The following is a 19,311-nucleotide window of genomic DNA, read 5'->3' on the forward strand; positions in this document are numbered from 1 at the left end:
AATTTACATCCTAAAGGAGGACAATAAAAATTTTTTTTAAAAATATATTGTACATTAGTTGGTAATAAGTGCTTAGGAGGAAAATCTAGTTGTAAAGAGGGATAGAGATGGCTAGGAGTTGGGACAAGTGTACTTTTAAATAGAACAGTCAAGAAAGATGATATCTAAGCACAGACATGAAAGGGGAACAATGCATCCAGTGGGGGTCTACTGACAGGAGCCTGAGATAGGACGTGGGACAGATGCTGAGGCGGGAGGAGCCTGGGACACCAGGGGCCTGTGACAGGAGGCTGGGACAGGAACCTGCCTTGCATGTCCAAAGTCAGGAGGTGAGGCTAGAAACATTGCAGATGGGGTCAGAGCAGTAAGGGGGGGACATTGTAGGCCACTGTCAGGACTTACCTTTGCTGGGAGAGAGATTAGATGCCATTGGAGGGTATTGAAACAGAGGAATGTGATCCAATTTATATGATCTAACTTGCCTTTTAAGGAATCTCTGCGACTGGTATGTTGAGAATAAACATAGAAGAATAAGAGTAGAAACAGGGAGACCAGTTAGGAGGCTGTTGCCATCTTCCAGGTGAGAGATTAATATCTGCCCGCACTGGAGTAATAGTGAGATGTGGGGAGAAGTGACCGGAATTTGGATGCACTCAGGCAAGTGATCTTCTGAGGATGTATGAATATATAATATATGTATATACATACACATACCTACATACACATACATATATACATACATATTATATATATATAATAATCTGCTAGGCAAAAGAAGGTAAGGCTTTGTAATACTGTGAATTAACATTGTATTTCTCTCTTCATAGGTGAAGTTTACATTCTATCAAGTAGTAAAAGTATGACCCAGACTCACAATGGAAAACTCTACAAAATTGTAGATCCCAAAAGGTGAGGTTTTTTTTAATATTCCGTTAAGTCAAGTAATATTCTCTTAGTTATTCCAGTGCATTCAAATTAGTGATGGAATCGCAATTAGCCCTCAACAAAGATGAACATTTCCACCCTGCCCATCTGCTAAGTGCTCTCCTGAGAGACCCTCAGTTCCAGTCTCTGAGGCCTAGACTTGAACACCCTGAACTTTAAAGTTCGATCACGTTCATGGCATCTTTGCTGTCATCTGAAAGCAGCATTATATTTGTGGAGTCAGGGTCCTCACTTAAATGTCCGAGGAGGACCCTGATGTATGAGGCAGCGGCTTCCGCTCTCTTGTTGGAAGCAATAAACCCTCCTTTCCTTTCGAGAAAACCAGGAACATTCTGGCAGACCTTAGTATGCTTAGTATGACTTTTGTTAGGTAATCAGGATAAGTTATTTCGGCAGCTCAACATTGGAGCCTCATTTTATAACTGGATGCTCACAGCTTCTGTGACTAAACAAATGAAAACTGAAGAAATATTTTGTTATTTATTTCAGCAAAAGGAAGATGTGAACGTTTTAATCCTTTAGAGAATATAATTATCCCTCTCCAGCTCTTCTCTACCCACCCACCCAACTTCAACACACACACAACTTTCAAATTATCTTGAGTCATCATTTGTCAGTTGTTAATTTCATGGATAAAATCAGAACTCTCAGAAGCTGCTAAAATTATATACTGTCAAATAGATATTAGCCATAATTTTAGAAACAATTATTATAGGACTTCGGTATCTTCACAAATACGACTACTGTGGAACGCCAGTAGTGGTCAGACCCTAGCTTTGCCGTGCTGTGAATTTCCAATTCTTTCTATGCTAACTTAGCTTCATGAGCCCATCTGCAAATTTAAATTCCCAAATTTCAAGTCCCTTTTAGGAGAAAAAATTCCAATAATCTGCGAAGTTTACTAAGAGCATTCATTTAATTCCACTTTTAAAATATTTGTAGGTTATAAATTGTGTATGTTTTTCTGAAAAATTCACTGACTAACAAATGGAGATTCTTGTCCTTTTTCCATACCCTAAAACACTATCTTTCCTGAGAAAAATATAGGTTGACATTGGTGCTGCAGAACAAAAAGAGACCAAAAATGGTCTCTCTATGATAGAAGGTATCACATATACCCATCTATCACACAGTCATAATGACAGCTTTCCTTCTCTATTTAACAGTACACATTTTCTTTCACAGTAAGAGAAGTACCCATCTACACACTGTAAGGGTTCTTTTCTTCCTTGAGTGTGAAACCAGTGTCCTTCTGTGAGAAGCAAAGTAATGAATGAAAAATAAAACATCAGACACTCCGGTGCTTGTTGAAGGTGGCAATATTAAGAACAAAAGTCAAACCAGTGTTAATTCATAAAATAGCATTCTAACGATTCAGAACGAGGGCTACGATTTCACTCAGATCTATTGCCATTAGTTTCAAAATAGCCATTGTTATTCCATTATATTTGTCAAAGTTGATGTGCTTTTGCAAGCTTTCTGGTAGTGTTATTAATTCTCACTGCTTCTCACAGAAATGTTTCTCTCTTCCTCTGGATTGTTTAGTCTGTTGGTGGTGAGTTGAGGTGAATTTTACACCTTCAGTCCATTATTAGTGTCTAATTACCAGGGCTGCCATGAGGGACCTTGGCTTTGTGATCATGGGGCCTCCTCTCATAGGGTGGTCTCAGAGTGACATACCTGAAAGGCCTGACTTCTCATTATGGTGTCTGTTTCTGGTGAGTCGTGTCATGCGTGCGGCCAGGGTTAAGATGTGTGTTTGGTTTTCAGAAGGTGGGGGGATTAACAGAGTCCCAGAGACACAGTCCTTGTACACAGGCCCAGGCATACATTTCAAAATTAAACTGACTATAAGAAAACAAATGTTTTCATAAACATTTGTTGGGAGCCTCATGCTGTTTCGATTTGGAAGCCAACGTTTGTTATTATAGTAGTTCTCCCCAGATGAGTGGAAGTTCTATATAAGCAGACACTTTTTAGTATATGTGAACGGGATTATTTTGGAAACACGAGCTAATTACTAACCTAGCTGTGTTCAGGATGTCTGCTTCAGAGCACAACTGTTTTCCTAAACTGTTTGAGGAAGAAATTGAAGAAAGAGCCTCATCAACGGAAAAAAATTATACACAGACTTTTCTTGTTACATCAAAAAACCTAACTCAAATGAAAATCTTAGATGAACTGTATTCTTGTGGAAGAGCCCCAGACTTGTTAGAATGTTTTCAGAATGAATTTCAAACACAGTTGACTCATGACTCTAAAAGAGAATAACTACAAATCATAAAATTTTTATATTCTGTATTATGTATCATGGAAGTTACATGCCTACACACCATAAGATTTATGTTTTTTCTCTTTTTTCCTACACACACACACTCACATATAAGAAAAATGAGGGAGTTTTGAAACGATATGTAATATTCTTTGGTCATTTTGACAAAGGCAGACGAGGTCCCAGCATTACCAGCTCAGTCTGTAAGGGCAATCTGGTCTCAGGCTCTATGTTACATAATCATTTACATAAGTTTAAAATCATTTACGGTGGGCATCCTTCTCAGAAAAGGATGGCAAGATAACCTGTTATAAAAAAAACAAATACCATTGTTTGCAATCAAAAAAACAAAAATTCTATGAGAATACAACCAGCTTTCTCTATGGCTTCACTAGAACTCAGGAGTTTGTAAAGGAAAAGCGGAAAAGGGAGGAATTTTTCCTCCCTGTTAGAACAGGGATACCTTCAGAAGTGGAAGAGTCTCATTTCATGGCAGGGTGGAGTTAGAGGCGAATCAGTACAGTCAATCATTCTGCTTGCTGCGTCCCCCAAAGCCTCAAGTACTGGGTTCTGCATGCCCTGGTCTGGGATGCTGCTTCAGCCAGCAGATGTCAAGGCATTGAGGACAAGAGCTGGACACTCATTTCAGTCTCACTTAGTAGAGCCATCTGAAGCCTGTCAAGATGAGGAAGTCTATCCTGGCAGGATAGGCAGTCAAACGGTCTTGTCTCTGAATCTTCCTTAGTGTGGACGCTGCATTGTGGCACCATACAGTACTCCTTTGCCTGTCACTAAAGTACAGGTCATCACTCTGCCTCTGCTACATTTATGTAGAGCGCTGTGAAGATAATTAAATATTGTACTTAAAGCATATGCAATTCTTTAGTACCATTGGTGTTCATTCCATGCATTCAAGAATTATTTGCGGGTGATCTCTCAATTTTGGAGGTAGTGTTAGTTTCAAAATTGAGGTCAAGGTGTCCACGGAGTTTTAAGAGCCCTGAGTACCTAGTTTTCGAATATCCAAGTCATGTCTTAGAGGCTTGGTCTTTGTTAAATCTTTTCAGGATCACACAAACGCTCCTGAGGGATGGAGATGAAAGAATTCTAACAGAGGTTTGAACTTTCCAAGCTTTAGTTTTATTTTATAGAACACAAATATTTTCACACTATTGAAAAAGACTCTTTAATTTTTGTTTCAGATGGACTTAAACTAAATGACCTTTTCTGACCTGGAAATGTTTCCAGGGTTATTTCTCCAGGAGTTCGTAAAATAAAATCATTCTTAAATATGTCGATTTAATTCCTGTGTACCCAGTCTTACTCTATTTTAACACGTTGCTTATCTGTTAACCCCTAAGTCACACAACCCATTCCCTTAAGAGGTCTATAAATTAACAGTGCAAATTCCCAGCTTCAGAGGTCATTTTGCAGAAATGTCCTGTCCCCAGACTCTTGTGTGACCAACATCAAAAACTGCCCTCCTGTCTCCTCCCTGCCCCTCCTGTGATGACCCCACTTACTGCTCTTTGTTTATTTATTTGTTTATTTAATATCTTCATCCTACTCCTTAGTCTACTGGATGCTGAAGTGTGCTTTTTTTTTTCCTTCTCAAAAATCACTTCATGAGAGGAAATTGCTTCTGTTTATCCTTCGCATATGTCTCAGGGAGCCGGCAGGCAGCTCTGCCATCCTAAAGAAAGCCATGCATAATGGAGAAGGTTTAGCCCAATAAGCCAGTCTAGTCCCAATTCATCAGTCAAAGTTTTATGCAAGTGGCCTCCCTAGCTTGATAAATCCCCACAGTGCCTGTTGACCCAGCTGCCAAGTCCTCTTGCTGCAGGCGGTGTTTTCATGGCCACCCTGACAGTAATACAAACTGTTTAGCAGCTCCATTGACCTTTCAGCTATTAACAGGGACACAGGCTCGACGAGGGACTAGTTTTCAAACATGACAGAATTTCTTAACACTAGAGGTCATGAACAAGTATATGCCCTATAAAAATTCATTCAGCATGGTGGATTTGAAGTCTAAAAGACAAGGAAGCAGGGTCCACATTTTTGCTATAATTTTTCTACATTTCCAATAACTAAAAAGAGTATACACTTAGGTGCCAGCTTATATTTTATTCTTAATATGCTATTATAGTTTACGTGGTAGTGCACAAGATTTTTAGTGAACTAATCCTTCCTATGCTGTCAGATACCATCTGAAATTTTAAAGATATATTGCAAAAGAATGAGATAAGATCAAAGTCAAAACTTCTAATGAGTGGATGAGCATGTATACATAATATATGGTAATGGCCTAAGTGTAACTGGAATTGTATTCATATTTTACCAAGATTTGTGTGTTTCTGTATATACGCACACAAACACACTTAAACATACTCAGGTATTCCATACAAGGCTATGTAGAGCCATCGCCTATTTCAAAATATACACAAAATATTATACCATAACTTATGAAAAAATTTTCTCTAAATGACCATGCTATTTTAAAAGTCTATACTATAAAGCTTCTTATGTTTATATCCTATTTTCTGAAGATGTGACATATGACCACAGCATTCAAGGGAATTTTCTGCTTTATACTAATTATAGTCTTTCTTAAATTATCAATTTTAAATGTTGAAATATCAGTTCCTAGAGTAATTGTACAGATTGCTATGAAAACTTGATTGATTTGCCACTTACAAATGGCATTTGTTAAAAAGGCATAAAATGGAGAATATGAATAATTTAAAATATATTCTTCAAAAAGAGCCTCATTTGTTAAGAGCCTCTTAAAAGCATTTCTTTTCAATACCCATGTTTCTCCCCCACCTGGGACAGTGGTGGAAATCTGATATTATTAGACCTTCTGAATATCTTCTATTTTTATTGTGACAGTGGATCATCAGATGTTACAGCTCTCGAGATAAAGGCAGACTTAATCTTGCATAAAACAGCCACACAAATCTGCAAAAAGATGGTTTCTAGAGGAAGATATACTTTTTAAAGAAAAGAAAAACTACCTTAGCATCATTTTTTTACTAATTCATTTTAGTTGAGCTAAAAAAATCTGTTGCTTAAATGACTCGTTTTTGTCAACATTGACAAATGAATCAAAAGGTGTAACATCAAAATTTGTGAATTTGTCATCCTAATAGCCTTCAAAGAGAATTTAAACTGACATTTTTGTGCTATTTTAAGGGACAGAAAATCATTTCAACTTTTACTTCCCATTTAAAACATTTAGTGATATTTAAAATTTCTGCCTTCATAGAATACAAAATTAAAACACTAGTAGTCTACAGTTTTTTAAGTGCGAAAAAGATTTATTTTTTTAGATGGCTTCTAAAAGAAAAATACTATATAGGCTTTAAGACTTTTGAATTATGTTGTAATCAAAGTGTTACTTAAAATGTCTATTTTCCCAGTCGCAGACATTTCTTATTTAGTGTCTAACATTTTTATCAATTATGGCTTATGAATCAAGTTTTTAAGTTAAAAAAAATTGGTTTTAGACGTAAAATTCTGAACAGAATGTGGTTCCTTCTTTATATTAGGAAGCAATGGCATTGGCTTTTTATTGTACCCTAATTTTTCAGTTTTTATTTTTCTATCCTATCAAAGTACAGTTATACAAGATTAAGACATGAGATTGAATCAGTCTGCAGGTATCTTTGGCTTGTCTCCTGTGTTCAAGATATTGTATTATGTGCTATGGAGGGAGAATATACGTGAGAATTTAGTCCTTTCCTCTAAGGAGCTTATTTTTATCTTAAATCAGGAGATTGCACACATTACCGAAAACATGAACAATATTATCTGAGATAAATATTGCCACTTTGGGACAAAATTATGCCAGAACATTGTACATTACAAGTTGCCAGATAACGGTCCAGAAGGTGATGGGTAAAACTCACCATGAGTTGGCTTCTTGGTCCAGTCTGTTCTACCAGGGGGAACAAGGCCTCAGCCCGGCTGCTCTACAGGCAGAAGGCGTCTTCTCAGTTGACTGTTAAAATGAGAAATAAGTGTCCGCAATGAGTTTCCCTCCCCCAGGAGACATTCCTCCAGCTTTGCATGGCTCTCTGCAGGTTTCACTCCCTCCTGAGTTCAAAGCGTCACGTCCATCACCATTTTGGTTTTGTGTGCTTCAATCTCCCCTGAGCAAATCTCTCCTCCAGCTACTGCCGACCTGCTCCCTGGGCTGCCCTCTCCCAAGGTACCAAGTTTTATTTTTGCTAGTGCTTTAGTTACGAAGTTGCATGGATCTCGAGGGGTCTGCCCCAACTCTATTTTTCCCATAAGCCTTATTTTTAGTATGCGATTTTGTAGAATACAAGATTTTTCAGGAACAAGTCCACTGAATTAAAGTGCAAATGCCTATTTTTCTAATAATTGTAGTGGACTAGTTTCTGAATTGAGGACATTGCAAACATAATACAAGAAACACCTAAGGCAATTTAATAAAATTGGACTTTATCCTTTTTTCCCTAAAAGCAGACAACCTCATCATCCAGTTTCATTAGTCATTTCTCCTAGGATTTCCTTTTAAGGAAATACATAACTTTTCATTTCCTAATCTTCGCCTGGAAATATATAAACTGAGGTAAGCTGATAAAGTTGAATGAAGGCGATCCACACACCCTTTTAGATACTTGTGTATAGTGGTAGTGATGTTTGGATAGGGAGATTAATAAGGCCTGAAACACAGGTGCCTAGCTCCCTTTTTCCTAAAAAGGACCAGTTGAGTAGAAAGCTGTGCTAGAAAAGAGTTCCAGATTACCTGGAATTAGCTGTATGAAAGCTATTTCATATCTTCATCCATGTTCTGATCTTCTAAATTTGAGAATAGCAAGGTTGGCCCCATCTCGTGAGGAAAAAGTTTAATATGAAATTACTGGAAAGTGTAAGTGGCTTCATTATCTGCTTTCATTCTGGTTACATCTTTAACCATAGAACAAAATTGAGCAGGTATTTCTGAAAGTTCTAATAATTTCATTAACACTAGGCAGTCCAACTCACAGCTCCACCAAGTTGCCACTACCTTTGTCCTCTTTGAGTTTAGCGCCTACTCAATCCCAAACTGCCATATTAAAGCCAGTCGACACTATTTCTGAGTGCGCATGTGCTCAGCATTTAAATCACAGACCTCAAAATGAAGGCAACCTTGGTCACAGAGGAAAGAGCTGAGGCCCAGCCGCACTGTTCAGTGCATTTCAGAACAGAGAAATGCAGCGGTTTGAGAAATAAGATAGAGCACTGCCTTTCCCATTCTAAATTTGAATTCTAGAAATATACAGTACAAATTTAAAATGTTTAATATGACCCATAATGTATACAAGTTCAGAGGTAGTCTTGAATTTGTTTTCTTTTCCTTCACTTTATATATGTTACTGAGGACATATGTAAAAAGATTTTTCGAAGCAGCTTACGTATGATATAACGTCAAAGAAGGCATTCCTTAAGAATGAAATGAAAGCAAGTAGCTCTTAAAACGATTAATTTTTTGGTATATCTCAAATGGTACTTGAAAAATATTCTTAGGAAATGTGTGTTGCTATCTCTACAGCCACGAAGTCCTGTGAGACCGATATTGCGTGGTTACACAGAAGCAGATTCCATTTTCTCTGTTCTCCAACCTGGAATAGGATTGTATTATGAATGTATAAGATTCCTCAGAGCAAAATTGAATTTGTATGATGTATTATCGTTTTACCAGGTACTACAAAATGGTTATATGTAGTCGGAATCCAAAATTCTACTCCTCATGGGTAAACTGACCCTGAAAAGAGAACTGTCAACATGAGTAAGAAGCATTTAGTGAACACCCAAACTGAAGAAAATTATCCAGACTAAAAAAAAAAAAAAAAAAAGAAAAAGTAGTTTGTATGTTGACCTTGGAGAAAGGCACTAAAATGAATAATTTAAAAGATGACATAGCACTACTACACTAGTGCTCATTCCTATGCCTCAAGCTATACAAATGGGAGAAATTTCCCATTTTCTTACTTTTTTTGAGGCAAAAGTGCTGAGTAATGGTTTTAGGAACAATGAGTGGTTATGGGTTATGGCTTGTATATCGAATGCTTACCGAGTGAGGAAATCCATGAAACCACAGAATCTGTGGTGGCACAGGAAGGCTGCCCCCTCGTGTAGAGGCCGTACTCCATCCAATCACAAGATCCCAGAATATTCTGTACTTGGAAGCTCCTGACCACACTTATTCATGGCCCCATTAACCACTTTTGGCTGGGCATGGCCCTAATTAAGAAAGGGGCCTCTCAGGGATTCCCTGGTGGCACAGTGGTCGAGAGTCCGCCTGCCGATGCAGGGGACATAGGTTCGTGCCCCGGTCTGGGAAGGTCCCACATGCCGCGGAGCGTCTGGGCCCGTGAGCCATGGCCGCTGAGCCTGCGCGTCCGGAGCCTGTGCTCCGCAGCGGGAGAGGCCACAACAGTGAGAGGCCCGCGCACCGCAAAAAAAAAAAAGAAAAAGAAAGGGGCCTCTCAGACTTGAACCTGCATGTGAGTCACTTGACAAACTGACTTAAGTGCAGATTCTGATTCTGTACGTCTGGGGAGGGCCTGAGAGTCTGCATTTCAGACGACCTCCTGCTGGGGCTGCTGCTCTGGGACCACACTGAGTGATGAGGATTTAGATTTATCAGTTTTTCTTACCTCATGACAATAGGAAAAAGCATGGAAGAAAATCGTTTTGCAAAGGTTACAGTTGCAAGGGAACACTTTTCCATGTGTCCCAGTGTGACTATGGATAAAAGAATAAGGGAATTCCCTGGTGGTGCAGTGGTTAGGACTCCAAGCTCTCACTGCTGAGGGCCTGGGTTCAATCCCTGATCAGGGAACTAAGATCCCACAAGACAAAAAAAAAAAAAAAAAAAAAAGAATAAGACAGTTCTTACATCACGTCCTTAATCACCTCAAGCAGACTGTTGTCTATGAGAAGCTATAGAATTAGCACATCTTCTGAAATTTCCAATGAGTCAGGATTTTTATAAAAGAGTATTACTAAAAAAAAAAAAAAAAGTATTACTCATGATCGATGTACCTTGTTTTACAATAACATACATTTAAAATCTGAACCCCTAACAAAAATTTCAGAATGAACCCCTTTACTTTTCATAAAGGACACAATAGATCGAGTTCTGTAACACTCACTCCAAAGAGCAGGCCTGCTAAGACAGAATTTATCCCTGTGCTTCCATGCAAATGCACAGAAGACTTCTCATTTATTGATTGATCCATTCACTTATGATGTATCATAAAATTAAAACCATTCTTTAATCCCGCTACCCAGAGACATTCGCTGTTGGCCTTAGCTGTTCACAAAAAGTCATCACAGTATAATGTGTGTTATAAATTACTCAGGCTTCTCAACTTCCTCCTTTATTTCAAGAAAGTATCTAAAGCTTTATGCTACTACACAGAACCAGCCAACGTAGGTTTGTAAGAGAATGTCTTATGTTTCTGAGAACAATGCTTATACGTTAAAAAATGTTGGGCAGTTTTCTACACTATCCCTTTAGTGCTTCATTATTTGTCATGTGTAAAGGGGTTAGAAAATGTGTTTTTCTAATTTAAATTAAGTTTGAGAACTATGGGGATAACTGTCAACAAATGGGCACCATATATTCTTTATTAAAAATCTGAATATCCTCTTGGGTAAGTTTTCTATCTTGAAAGCTATCTCAGACTTCATTCAGTAGACCTAAGAGTCCAAAAGTTTAAAAAGTAACTGTTTAAAAGGAGAGCAAGACCATTTAAGTAATTTTTATTAGGCCTACATTAAGATGCTCAATTTCCCAGTGTAATAAAAATAAGAATGAAAAATGAGTTCATCTATCACAAGTATATACCCTAGATTTTTGTTTAGATCCCATCTAGGTGTGTATATGTAGTAATTAGGAATATACAAGATGGTTTATTTCAAGGTGACAATAATAATAAAGTTCAAATTTACTTGTTTTATTCCCTTTTCTTTCTCCTCATTCCATGTAAAGGAACCTTACTCTTTTCAATGGAAAGAAGAAATGTCCCTAGAACAAAGAATGAGTGGAGAGGAAAGAGATGGTTGGGATCACCAAAAATCTTTGTCAAACTTTAACAAATGTATTACTAGAAAAATGAATGTTCATATGTTGACTTAATTCCCAGCTGGAGGAGAAAAGTAATCCCATCTCTTTATGCCATGCTTACTTCTTAGCCTGTTGTTTATTTATTATGATTATAATTAGTGTAAAAATGCTTTATTTAAAATGAATTTAACTATGCCTTGGAAGAATTTTGTAATACAATATTACAAATTTGTAATTTGTAATTACAAATACTTGTAATTAATACAAGTTAATTTAGCCAATAGAGAGAAATACAGTGGGTGTTTTTAGTTTTATGCTTATGATATAAAAGTATAGTGATTCGATTTTAATGATATCCCTCCCCTAAATAGTCCATATATTCCTAATATTGTCACTCAGTAGCATTTTAAAGAAACAAACACCCTTTTAAAATTCCACTCGTTTCATTCATTCAACAGATTTTTAAGAAGGATCTTCCATGTGCTGTACACTCTTCTGGGTCTTGGAAAGACACAAGAGAAGAGAGGGGAATATTTGTCTTCATGGAATTTATATTCCAGATTTGAAAAAAGTTTCTACTATATGCATTCAATTCAATAAACATTTATTGAATGCCTATGGTATTTTCCTACCTCCTATGACTATAAGTAGTTGAGGAGATAAAATACTTTGGTAGCTTAAATATCATCTTCCTATAACATCCCTCAATCCTAAATTAATTGCACCTTCGTCTGTATTCCTGTGATACTTCATATGCACCTGTATCATAGCAAAGATCATACTGCCTTATACTTTTGTGTTTGCTTGTCTGTCTTCTCCACAGTGGTCTCCAAGAAGATTAGGACCCCGTTTTTTTTCTGTCTTATCCCCATGAAGAGCACAGTACCTGTCAGAGTCAATGACTAGACTTGAAGAGGATTGAATATATAGTTTTTGCCCTCAGAAAGCTTTTATTTCAATGGGGAAGGGAAAGGGGAAATAAGATTACTCATTCCTTAAGAGAAGTGAAGTCCTATAGGTGATGGGCTATGTTTTATGTACATTTTCATGTTCAAGGCTCCCCAATAGAATAACAGAGACAGAGAGAGGATTTATTTAACATGCTAAGTGAGGAATGTTGGTTGTCAACTTCATAAAAGAAAAAATAAATATTTTCCTAGGTAATTAACTAAAAATTTAAGGGCATCGTAGGGTTTATATATGACAGCCACACAGTTTTGTGTAAGCTAAACAAGCCCAAGCATGAAGCAGTCACATCCACCGACAGATAAGCATCTGCCCAACTCTAGGCAAAAACAACAACAATTTAGAGTTCCCTCCATAATCTGAGTTTCCACACATTTGAATGTCTGGTGAAAATCAGACAAAGTGCCTAATTGGAGGATCATCCAGAAAAAAGGATCAGATACCCTGCCCTGAAGAACTGAACTTCCACAGAGAATCTCTATTCGTCATACCGCCTTATCCGTTCCCAGTGCACATGAATCAATGTCCCTACACTTTGCCTCAAACAGGCAACACCTTCCGGTGGTAGTTGTTTGATCGAAGTCACCTACGTTTTTAATCCACATGGTGTCTTCTCCTCTTTAGATTCATCTGCTCAGGCATGAACCATATCATCAAGTAGCATGTGAGCTATGTGCCTGCCTTTTTTGCATTGCATATAACACGTAACATATTCTTGACACACTCTGCTTCTGGGCCTCTTTTCTTGAATGAATCAGAAAGAGCGTGAACGAGTGAGTAACAAATAGAATTGGGTAAACAGAATCTCAGTTACCTGTAAAATGGAAACAATACCTGTTTACCGATTATCACTCAGTAAATGGTGGTGGCCTGTGACTCAGAAGAGCATCATGGCTACTGAGAAACTGCTCTCCTGATGGTCACAAATGCCACCGTCGTCTCACAAACAAAATAAGAATTTTATATGAGGAAGAAATAGGCAGACTTGGGCTATTCAACAATAAGAAGGCCAAGGTAATGCCCTCACTTTCCTTGGCATAACTGTTTAACATCTTCACCTTATCACACTCTACCATTACTCTCAGAAAGACTCCCTTGGGGGCACATAGGAACTACTTGATGGTGTGTTCTGAGTGAAAACATGGAATGCCTTAAGTACCTTTCATATAAGCTGACCATTTCTAGATTTAAATAAGAGGTTGAATAGATTTAAGGGAGCTTTCTGAATTGTCACGTTAGCTGCAAAACAATACTTTTATTTCTTTCAGTTTTTATCTTATATTGGAGTATGGTTGATCAACAATGTACGTTAGTTTCAGGTGTACAGCAAAGTGATTCAGTTATGCATATACGTGTATCTATTTTTTTTCAAATTCTTTTCCCATTTAGGTTATCACAGAATATTGAGCAGAGTTCCCTGTGCTATACAGTAGGTCCTTGTTGGTTATCTATTTCAAATATCATAGTGTGTACATGTCAATCCCAAACAATGCTTTCAACAGAGAATGGGATCTTATTGGAGAGAGGAACTAAAGAAGTCATTAGATATTTTAAATATGGTTTTGAGTCATTGTAGAAACAGCCTGAGGCCAAGCTCCAAATTATTATCACTGTTCATATTGCTACAGGGGCATAACAAGATAACCTGTCTCAAGAAAACTGAGTCTGCAGGGCCTAATTATTTGCTTCTCTCGGAAAGCTATATCATTCACCTCTGTGGTCGTTCTGACCTATAATTATCACCTTCTTTGTTATGGTACTTAAGGACTCCAACTGATTTGCCCATCCTCCTGGTGGTGATTTGACTGGTGCTGAAGTGTTTACTTACATTCCTTCACTGAAAAGAGCTTTCTCACCACACTGAGGCACAGGTAGCAGTGACTGATAGCAAAGTACCACTGCACATTTTTCCCCAAAGATTAGGTAATGAGCAGGTGTGATCATGATTCCAGCATGAAACAACTTGAAAGACACCCTCTTATTCAAAAACCAAGAAGGCATCTTGGTCCCTCTCTAAATGATGGCAATTGTAGAGCAATTAAAACAAAGTCTATGACTTTTAACATGACAGATAAGATGTTTTTGTTTGCTACTATTAGCATTCTTTTTCTTCATAGCGGGACAAAATCAAATTATAAAAATATATATGTACATATATACATGTATGTATATAAAATCTCTCTATGTAGATCATTCTTTGCATAAAGAGTTTAAACTTTGAGTCAGTAGTAAACACACATATGTGTTATGACGTCCTTTTAAGAACAGTCATTCTGGAAAAAGTATTTCAAAAGAAATGTAAAAATGAAATAAAAAATGATTCCCAAGCTTTTTAGGCTACAACTGTTCATTCTGATGAATGCCTTCAGCCTCGTGATGTTGCCAAATATGCCAATAACAAGTGAAACCTATCTCAGGTGCTATTCCTAAAAACTTCTGGCGTTTTGAGGGAAAAAAAAAAAAAAGCTTTAAAATATCTATTCATCTTTATTTTTTAAATTGTAATTGCTAGGAATTCTTCGCTACCAAAATATTGATGTAACATAATTACATTTTTAATCAATGAATTTTGATCATGATAAAGTTTCTTACCATGTTTGATTTGTTCCTTTTCGTTCAAAACTGATTAGTTTGTTTCCTCATGGGTGTGTATTTTCTCCTCTTAGAAAGTTGTCGACCTTTCTGTCTGAGTGGCGTAAAAGAAAGGTCTCTTTGGAAAGCAAGAGACGTGCTCTGCAAGCTACGAAATCACTAGATTTCATTCCAATATTGATTTGCAACCGAAATGCACTTTTGACGGTTGTCTTTTGATGCAGACCTCTGATGCCTGAGGAATGCAGGGCCACGGTCCAGCCTGCCCAGACCCTGACCTCTGAGTGCTGCCGGCTCTGTCGGAACGGCTACTGCGCGCCCACAGGAAAGTGCTGCTGCAGTCCCGGATGGGAAGGAGACTGGTGTAGAGTTGGTTAGTTTTCCTTCTGTTCTGGGGAGTTTGGGCCTGCAAGAACTTAACGTTAGTTACTTCCTCTAGAATGACCTAGGGTTCAAAACTGTAGCCGTTTACAATAGTAATGCTCAGTCTGTTTCTGAACTTGCACCTGAAATCGTTGCCATTTTCCTAATGGAAACAGTTCACGTATATAAGTTAATCATAAACATCATCGAGTTCTTTCACAAAGTCACACCTGAAAACAGCCCAACTAGATCATCCCTGTGGACTCTCAGTCCTGGGTTTGAACTTTCACACCAGCCAATGACCTGGTGCTTGCAAAGCCCCTTTCTGAGTGCCAGCATTTTCCAGACACTCCGTAAAGGCCCTCCCTAAATTTGCTGCTTGCTTTCTTGCCGCAGCGTGCTAAAAACAGGGGTTTTCAGTGGGTGTTTTTATAGAAAAGGGGAAAATGCAGTTATCTAGAGGCATATAATGAGATTTTTCCATTCTTTTTGCCACTGCCTTGTGGACCATCAGGTGGGTGTGCAGCTGCTCAGAGAGCAAATGAGATTCATTCCAAGGTTATTCTATCCTTTAACTTGCGACTTCCGCAGATACATATAATCGCGTTTAAATTCTACTTGGTGTGAAGTAAGACAATTAGATTAATTTAGGTACCTAGAGTTTAAGATGTGTATACTGAAAGTATGTTTTCAACAACCGGCATATACATATTACTTGCAAAAGATTTTGATCTCTGCTATTTCAAATATTAAAGTATCTCTTGCCAAAGAAAATTCAAGTCCCATATTAATATTTAACAGTATCCTTAATTCATAAATGCCTTCTTTCTTTACTCTAAACATGTATTTGTTTCAAAAAATTATAACCATACCTCGTTTACCTCAAATAAAGTAGACATTTAAAGTCACAGAGACAGTATCCATTTTAAGCTTAAATTGCTTCAGCACTAATAATATTACGTGATTGATTGATATCATGGTTACATATCTAGGAAAAAGCTATCATAACTGCAACTCAATAGAAATTAAGTAATTACATTATTTTTAAAAAATGCTTACATTCTATTGACCCATTCTGTCTCATTTTTCATTAGTTGGCCAAAAAATGAGAATCAGTGTTTAAATGCAATAATATTCTAATTCCTGATGATATATCTTCCTTCTGCTTCCTTCTATGCTTGACAATATCTACTCTCTCTGCTTTTACGGGGTGCCCATTCTGTCTTATTCCTTACTTATCTTTTGCCTAACCTTTTAAGTCACCTCAAGTCATCAGATAACAAATATTTATTGAGTGCCTGCTAGTAAAGTATGTTAAACTGAGGGTAAACATAATTTTGAATCTAGGCAGCTTAATACATACCATAATAGATATTAATAATGATATATGATATAAATGAAAGTTTATAAGCAGGGGTCCCCAACCCCTGGGCCACAGACTGGTACCGGTACTGGTCTGTGGCCTGTTAGGAACCAGGCCACACAGTAGGAGGTGAGCGGCGGGTGAGCAAGTGACGCTTCATCTGTATTTACAGCCGCTCCCCATCGCTCGCATTACCGCCTGAGCTCCACCTCCTGTCAGATCAGCGGCGGCATTAAATTCACGTAGGAGCGTGAACCCTACTGTGAACCGTGCATGCGAGGGATCTAGGTTGCACGCTCCTTATGAGAATCTAATGCCTGATGATCTGAGGTGGGGCTGAGGGGGTGATGCTAGCGCTGGGGAGCAGCTGCAAATACAGATTATCATTAGCAGAGAGGTTTGACTGCACAGAGACCATAATAAATCAACTGCTTGCAGACTCATATCAAAACCCTATCAGTGAGTGGCAAGTGAAAACAAGCTCAGGGCTCCCACTGATTCTGCATTATGGTGAGTTGTATAATTATTTCATTATGTATTACAATGTAATAATAATAGAAATAAAGTGCACAATAAATGTAAGGCACTTGAATCATCCCGAAAACATCCCCCACCTACCCCACCCCCGGTCTGTGGAAAAATTGCCTTCCACGAAACTGGTCCCTGGTGCCAAAAAGGTTGGGACGGCTGTCATAAAGTACTTTAATCTTTCCACTAAATCAAGTAAATACTTTGAATATATAAGAGAAACCAGAACCGTTTTATTAAAGTAATATATTTGTGGTATTTTTGACCCAAGTAAGAAATTTTGACCCAAGTAAGAACTTTATTCATATACTCACAGAGTTTGCTCATCTCCCACAAATTTAAAAGACTATTTTGGTCTATTTTCTCCCTGTTCTTTCTTTCCCATATATCAGCCACAGACCCCTGGATTTTGATTAACGCCCTGGAAAAGGTTAAAATAACTCTGTCCCCTAAAAGTATAAGGACATGTATTCAAGGAATTTGATTCTGTCTACAGTGGCTGCACACCTCAGATTCATCCTATCAGTAAGAGACAATTAAGTTATATACCCAATTTTATGCTCCATCTCATTTTAGCAATAAATCTTTACATTCCCTACCTATATTATAGTGGTAAACATTCTTTTCTGAAGCAATCCTGCTCTGTAGAGCAGCCCTGTAAAGGATTGCTCAGAACGTCTTTCTCTGGGCAACTGCACTGACCCCGAGAAGGGGCTTCAGGGTGTAATCAGAAAGGGGCATATGCCCTACACCCCCTGGGAACAAGGCAAGGGAGGAATCCAAGGGAATCCACGTGGTGGATCCTCCCTCCAACCAAAAACTGACCATTTGTTTTCCTTTTTTTTAAAACTCTAGTGTTTTTTTTTTTAATTAATTAATTTACATATTTATTTTTGGCTGCATTGGATCTTCGCTGCTGCAGGAGAGCCCTCTCCAGTTGCGCCAAGCGGGGGTCACTCCCTGCCGCGGTGCACAGGCCTCCCATCTCGGTGGCCTCTCCCGTTGCGGAGCACAGGCTTCAGGCACACAGGCCTCAGCAGTTGTGGCACGTGGGCTTAGCAGCTGTGGCTCGCAGGCTCCAGAGTGCAGGCTCAGCAGCCGTGGTGCACGGGCCCAGCTGCTCCACAGCATGTGGGATCCTCCCGGACCACGGCTCGAACCCATGCCCCCTGCATTGGCAGGCGGATTCTTAACCACTGCACCACAAGGGAAGCCCAAAAAACTGCCCATTTCTTGATGTTACATTGGTGATGCTCCAGCCACTGGGCCTTTCTCTCTGGCCGCGCCCTTCCCACCGTGAGGTCCTACCCCAGAGGGACAGAAACAGAGCGGTACTTGGCAGGCCCTGTGTTGGAGATGCCCTAGGGAGGCAGAGGTTTTAAAGAACTGAAATCCTCGTTTTACATAAAGTCAGTTCTGCAAGGGATTGAAATTGTTTCCCATGATCTGGATGATCCGCTTCTCTCGAAATGTCTCCCACTGTCTGTTGTGTTCTGGCCCCCAAATAACTAGAAGTCTGAAAGCCTTCTTCCTTTGTACTTATTAACTTTGGGAGCATTTTGGGACTGGCTTCCCCCTCCTTTCCCTCCATTCCCTTACTCGTCAGATATTTATTGGCCTCATACTCGGTGCTCTTTCCGACTTACAGAATGGAGTGTGATTTTATTGCTCTTTTTTTTTCTCCCAGCGAAATGTGAGCCAGCGTGTCGCCACGGCGGTGTCTGTGTTAGACCCAACAAGTGCCTCTGTAAAAAAGGATATCTTGGTCCTCAGTGTGAACAAGTGGACAGAAACCTCCGCAGAGAGACCAGGGCAGGTATTCTTGATCAGATCATTGACATGACATCTTATTTGCTGGATCTAACAAGTTACATTGTATAGTTTCTGGGACTGTTTGACTATTCCTTTCCAATGGGCATTTATTTTTTATCCTGTCATTAAAAAGAACGACTGTTATCCTGCTACACATTCCTGTGATTTCATTTTCTTTGATTAATTTAAAAGTCATTTCCAGAAATGTGCAGACCCTGTGTGTGTATATAGGCACGTTTGTTCACATATGCACATACGCACACACACTCACAACCCCCGTGAGTGTGGTTGCGTAACAGATGGGTTTTTTAAATATGTATTTCCTTGTGTGGAGTAATTTCCCCAGAAATTCCATTGTAAATTGATAACAGAATTTTTATGTCA

General features: G+C 38.6%; 1 protein-coding gene across 1 annotated transcript in view; it reads left to right on the top strand.

Annotated features, from left to right (window-relative positions):
- HHIP (hedgehog interacting protein) overlaps window positions 1-19,079 on the top strand; it is an 88,607-nt gene extending 69,528 nt beyond the window's left edge. Inside the window, exons 11-13 of the mRNA XM_029235918.1 lie at window positions 828-909; window positions 15,086-15,234; window positions 18,803-19,079. Coding sequence (XP_029091751.1) covers window positions 828-909; window positions 15,086-15,234; window positions 18,803-18,996 — 425 coding nt within the window. The 3' untranslated portion in view covers window positions 18,997-19,079. The remainder of the gene's footprint in view (window positions 1-827; window positions 910-15,085; window positions 15,235-18,802) is intronic.
- The last annotated feature ends 232 nt before the right edge of the window (window positions 19,080-19,311 follow it).

Source organism: Monodon monoceros, unplaced genomic scaffold (assembly GCF_005190385.1).
Source record: "Monodon monoceros isolate NGI ecotype Baffin Bay Population unplaced genomic scaffold, NGI_Narwhal_1 Super_Scaffold_20, whole genome shotgun sequence".
In the NCBI taxonomy this organism is placed as follows: Eukaryota; Metazoa; Chordata; class Mammalia; order Artiodactyla; family Monodontidae; genus Monodon; species Monodon monoceros.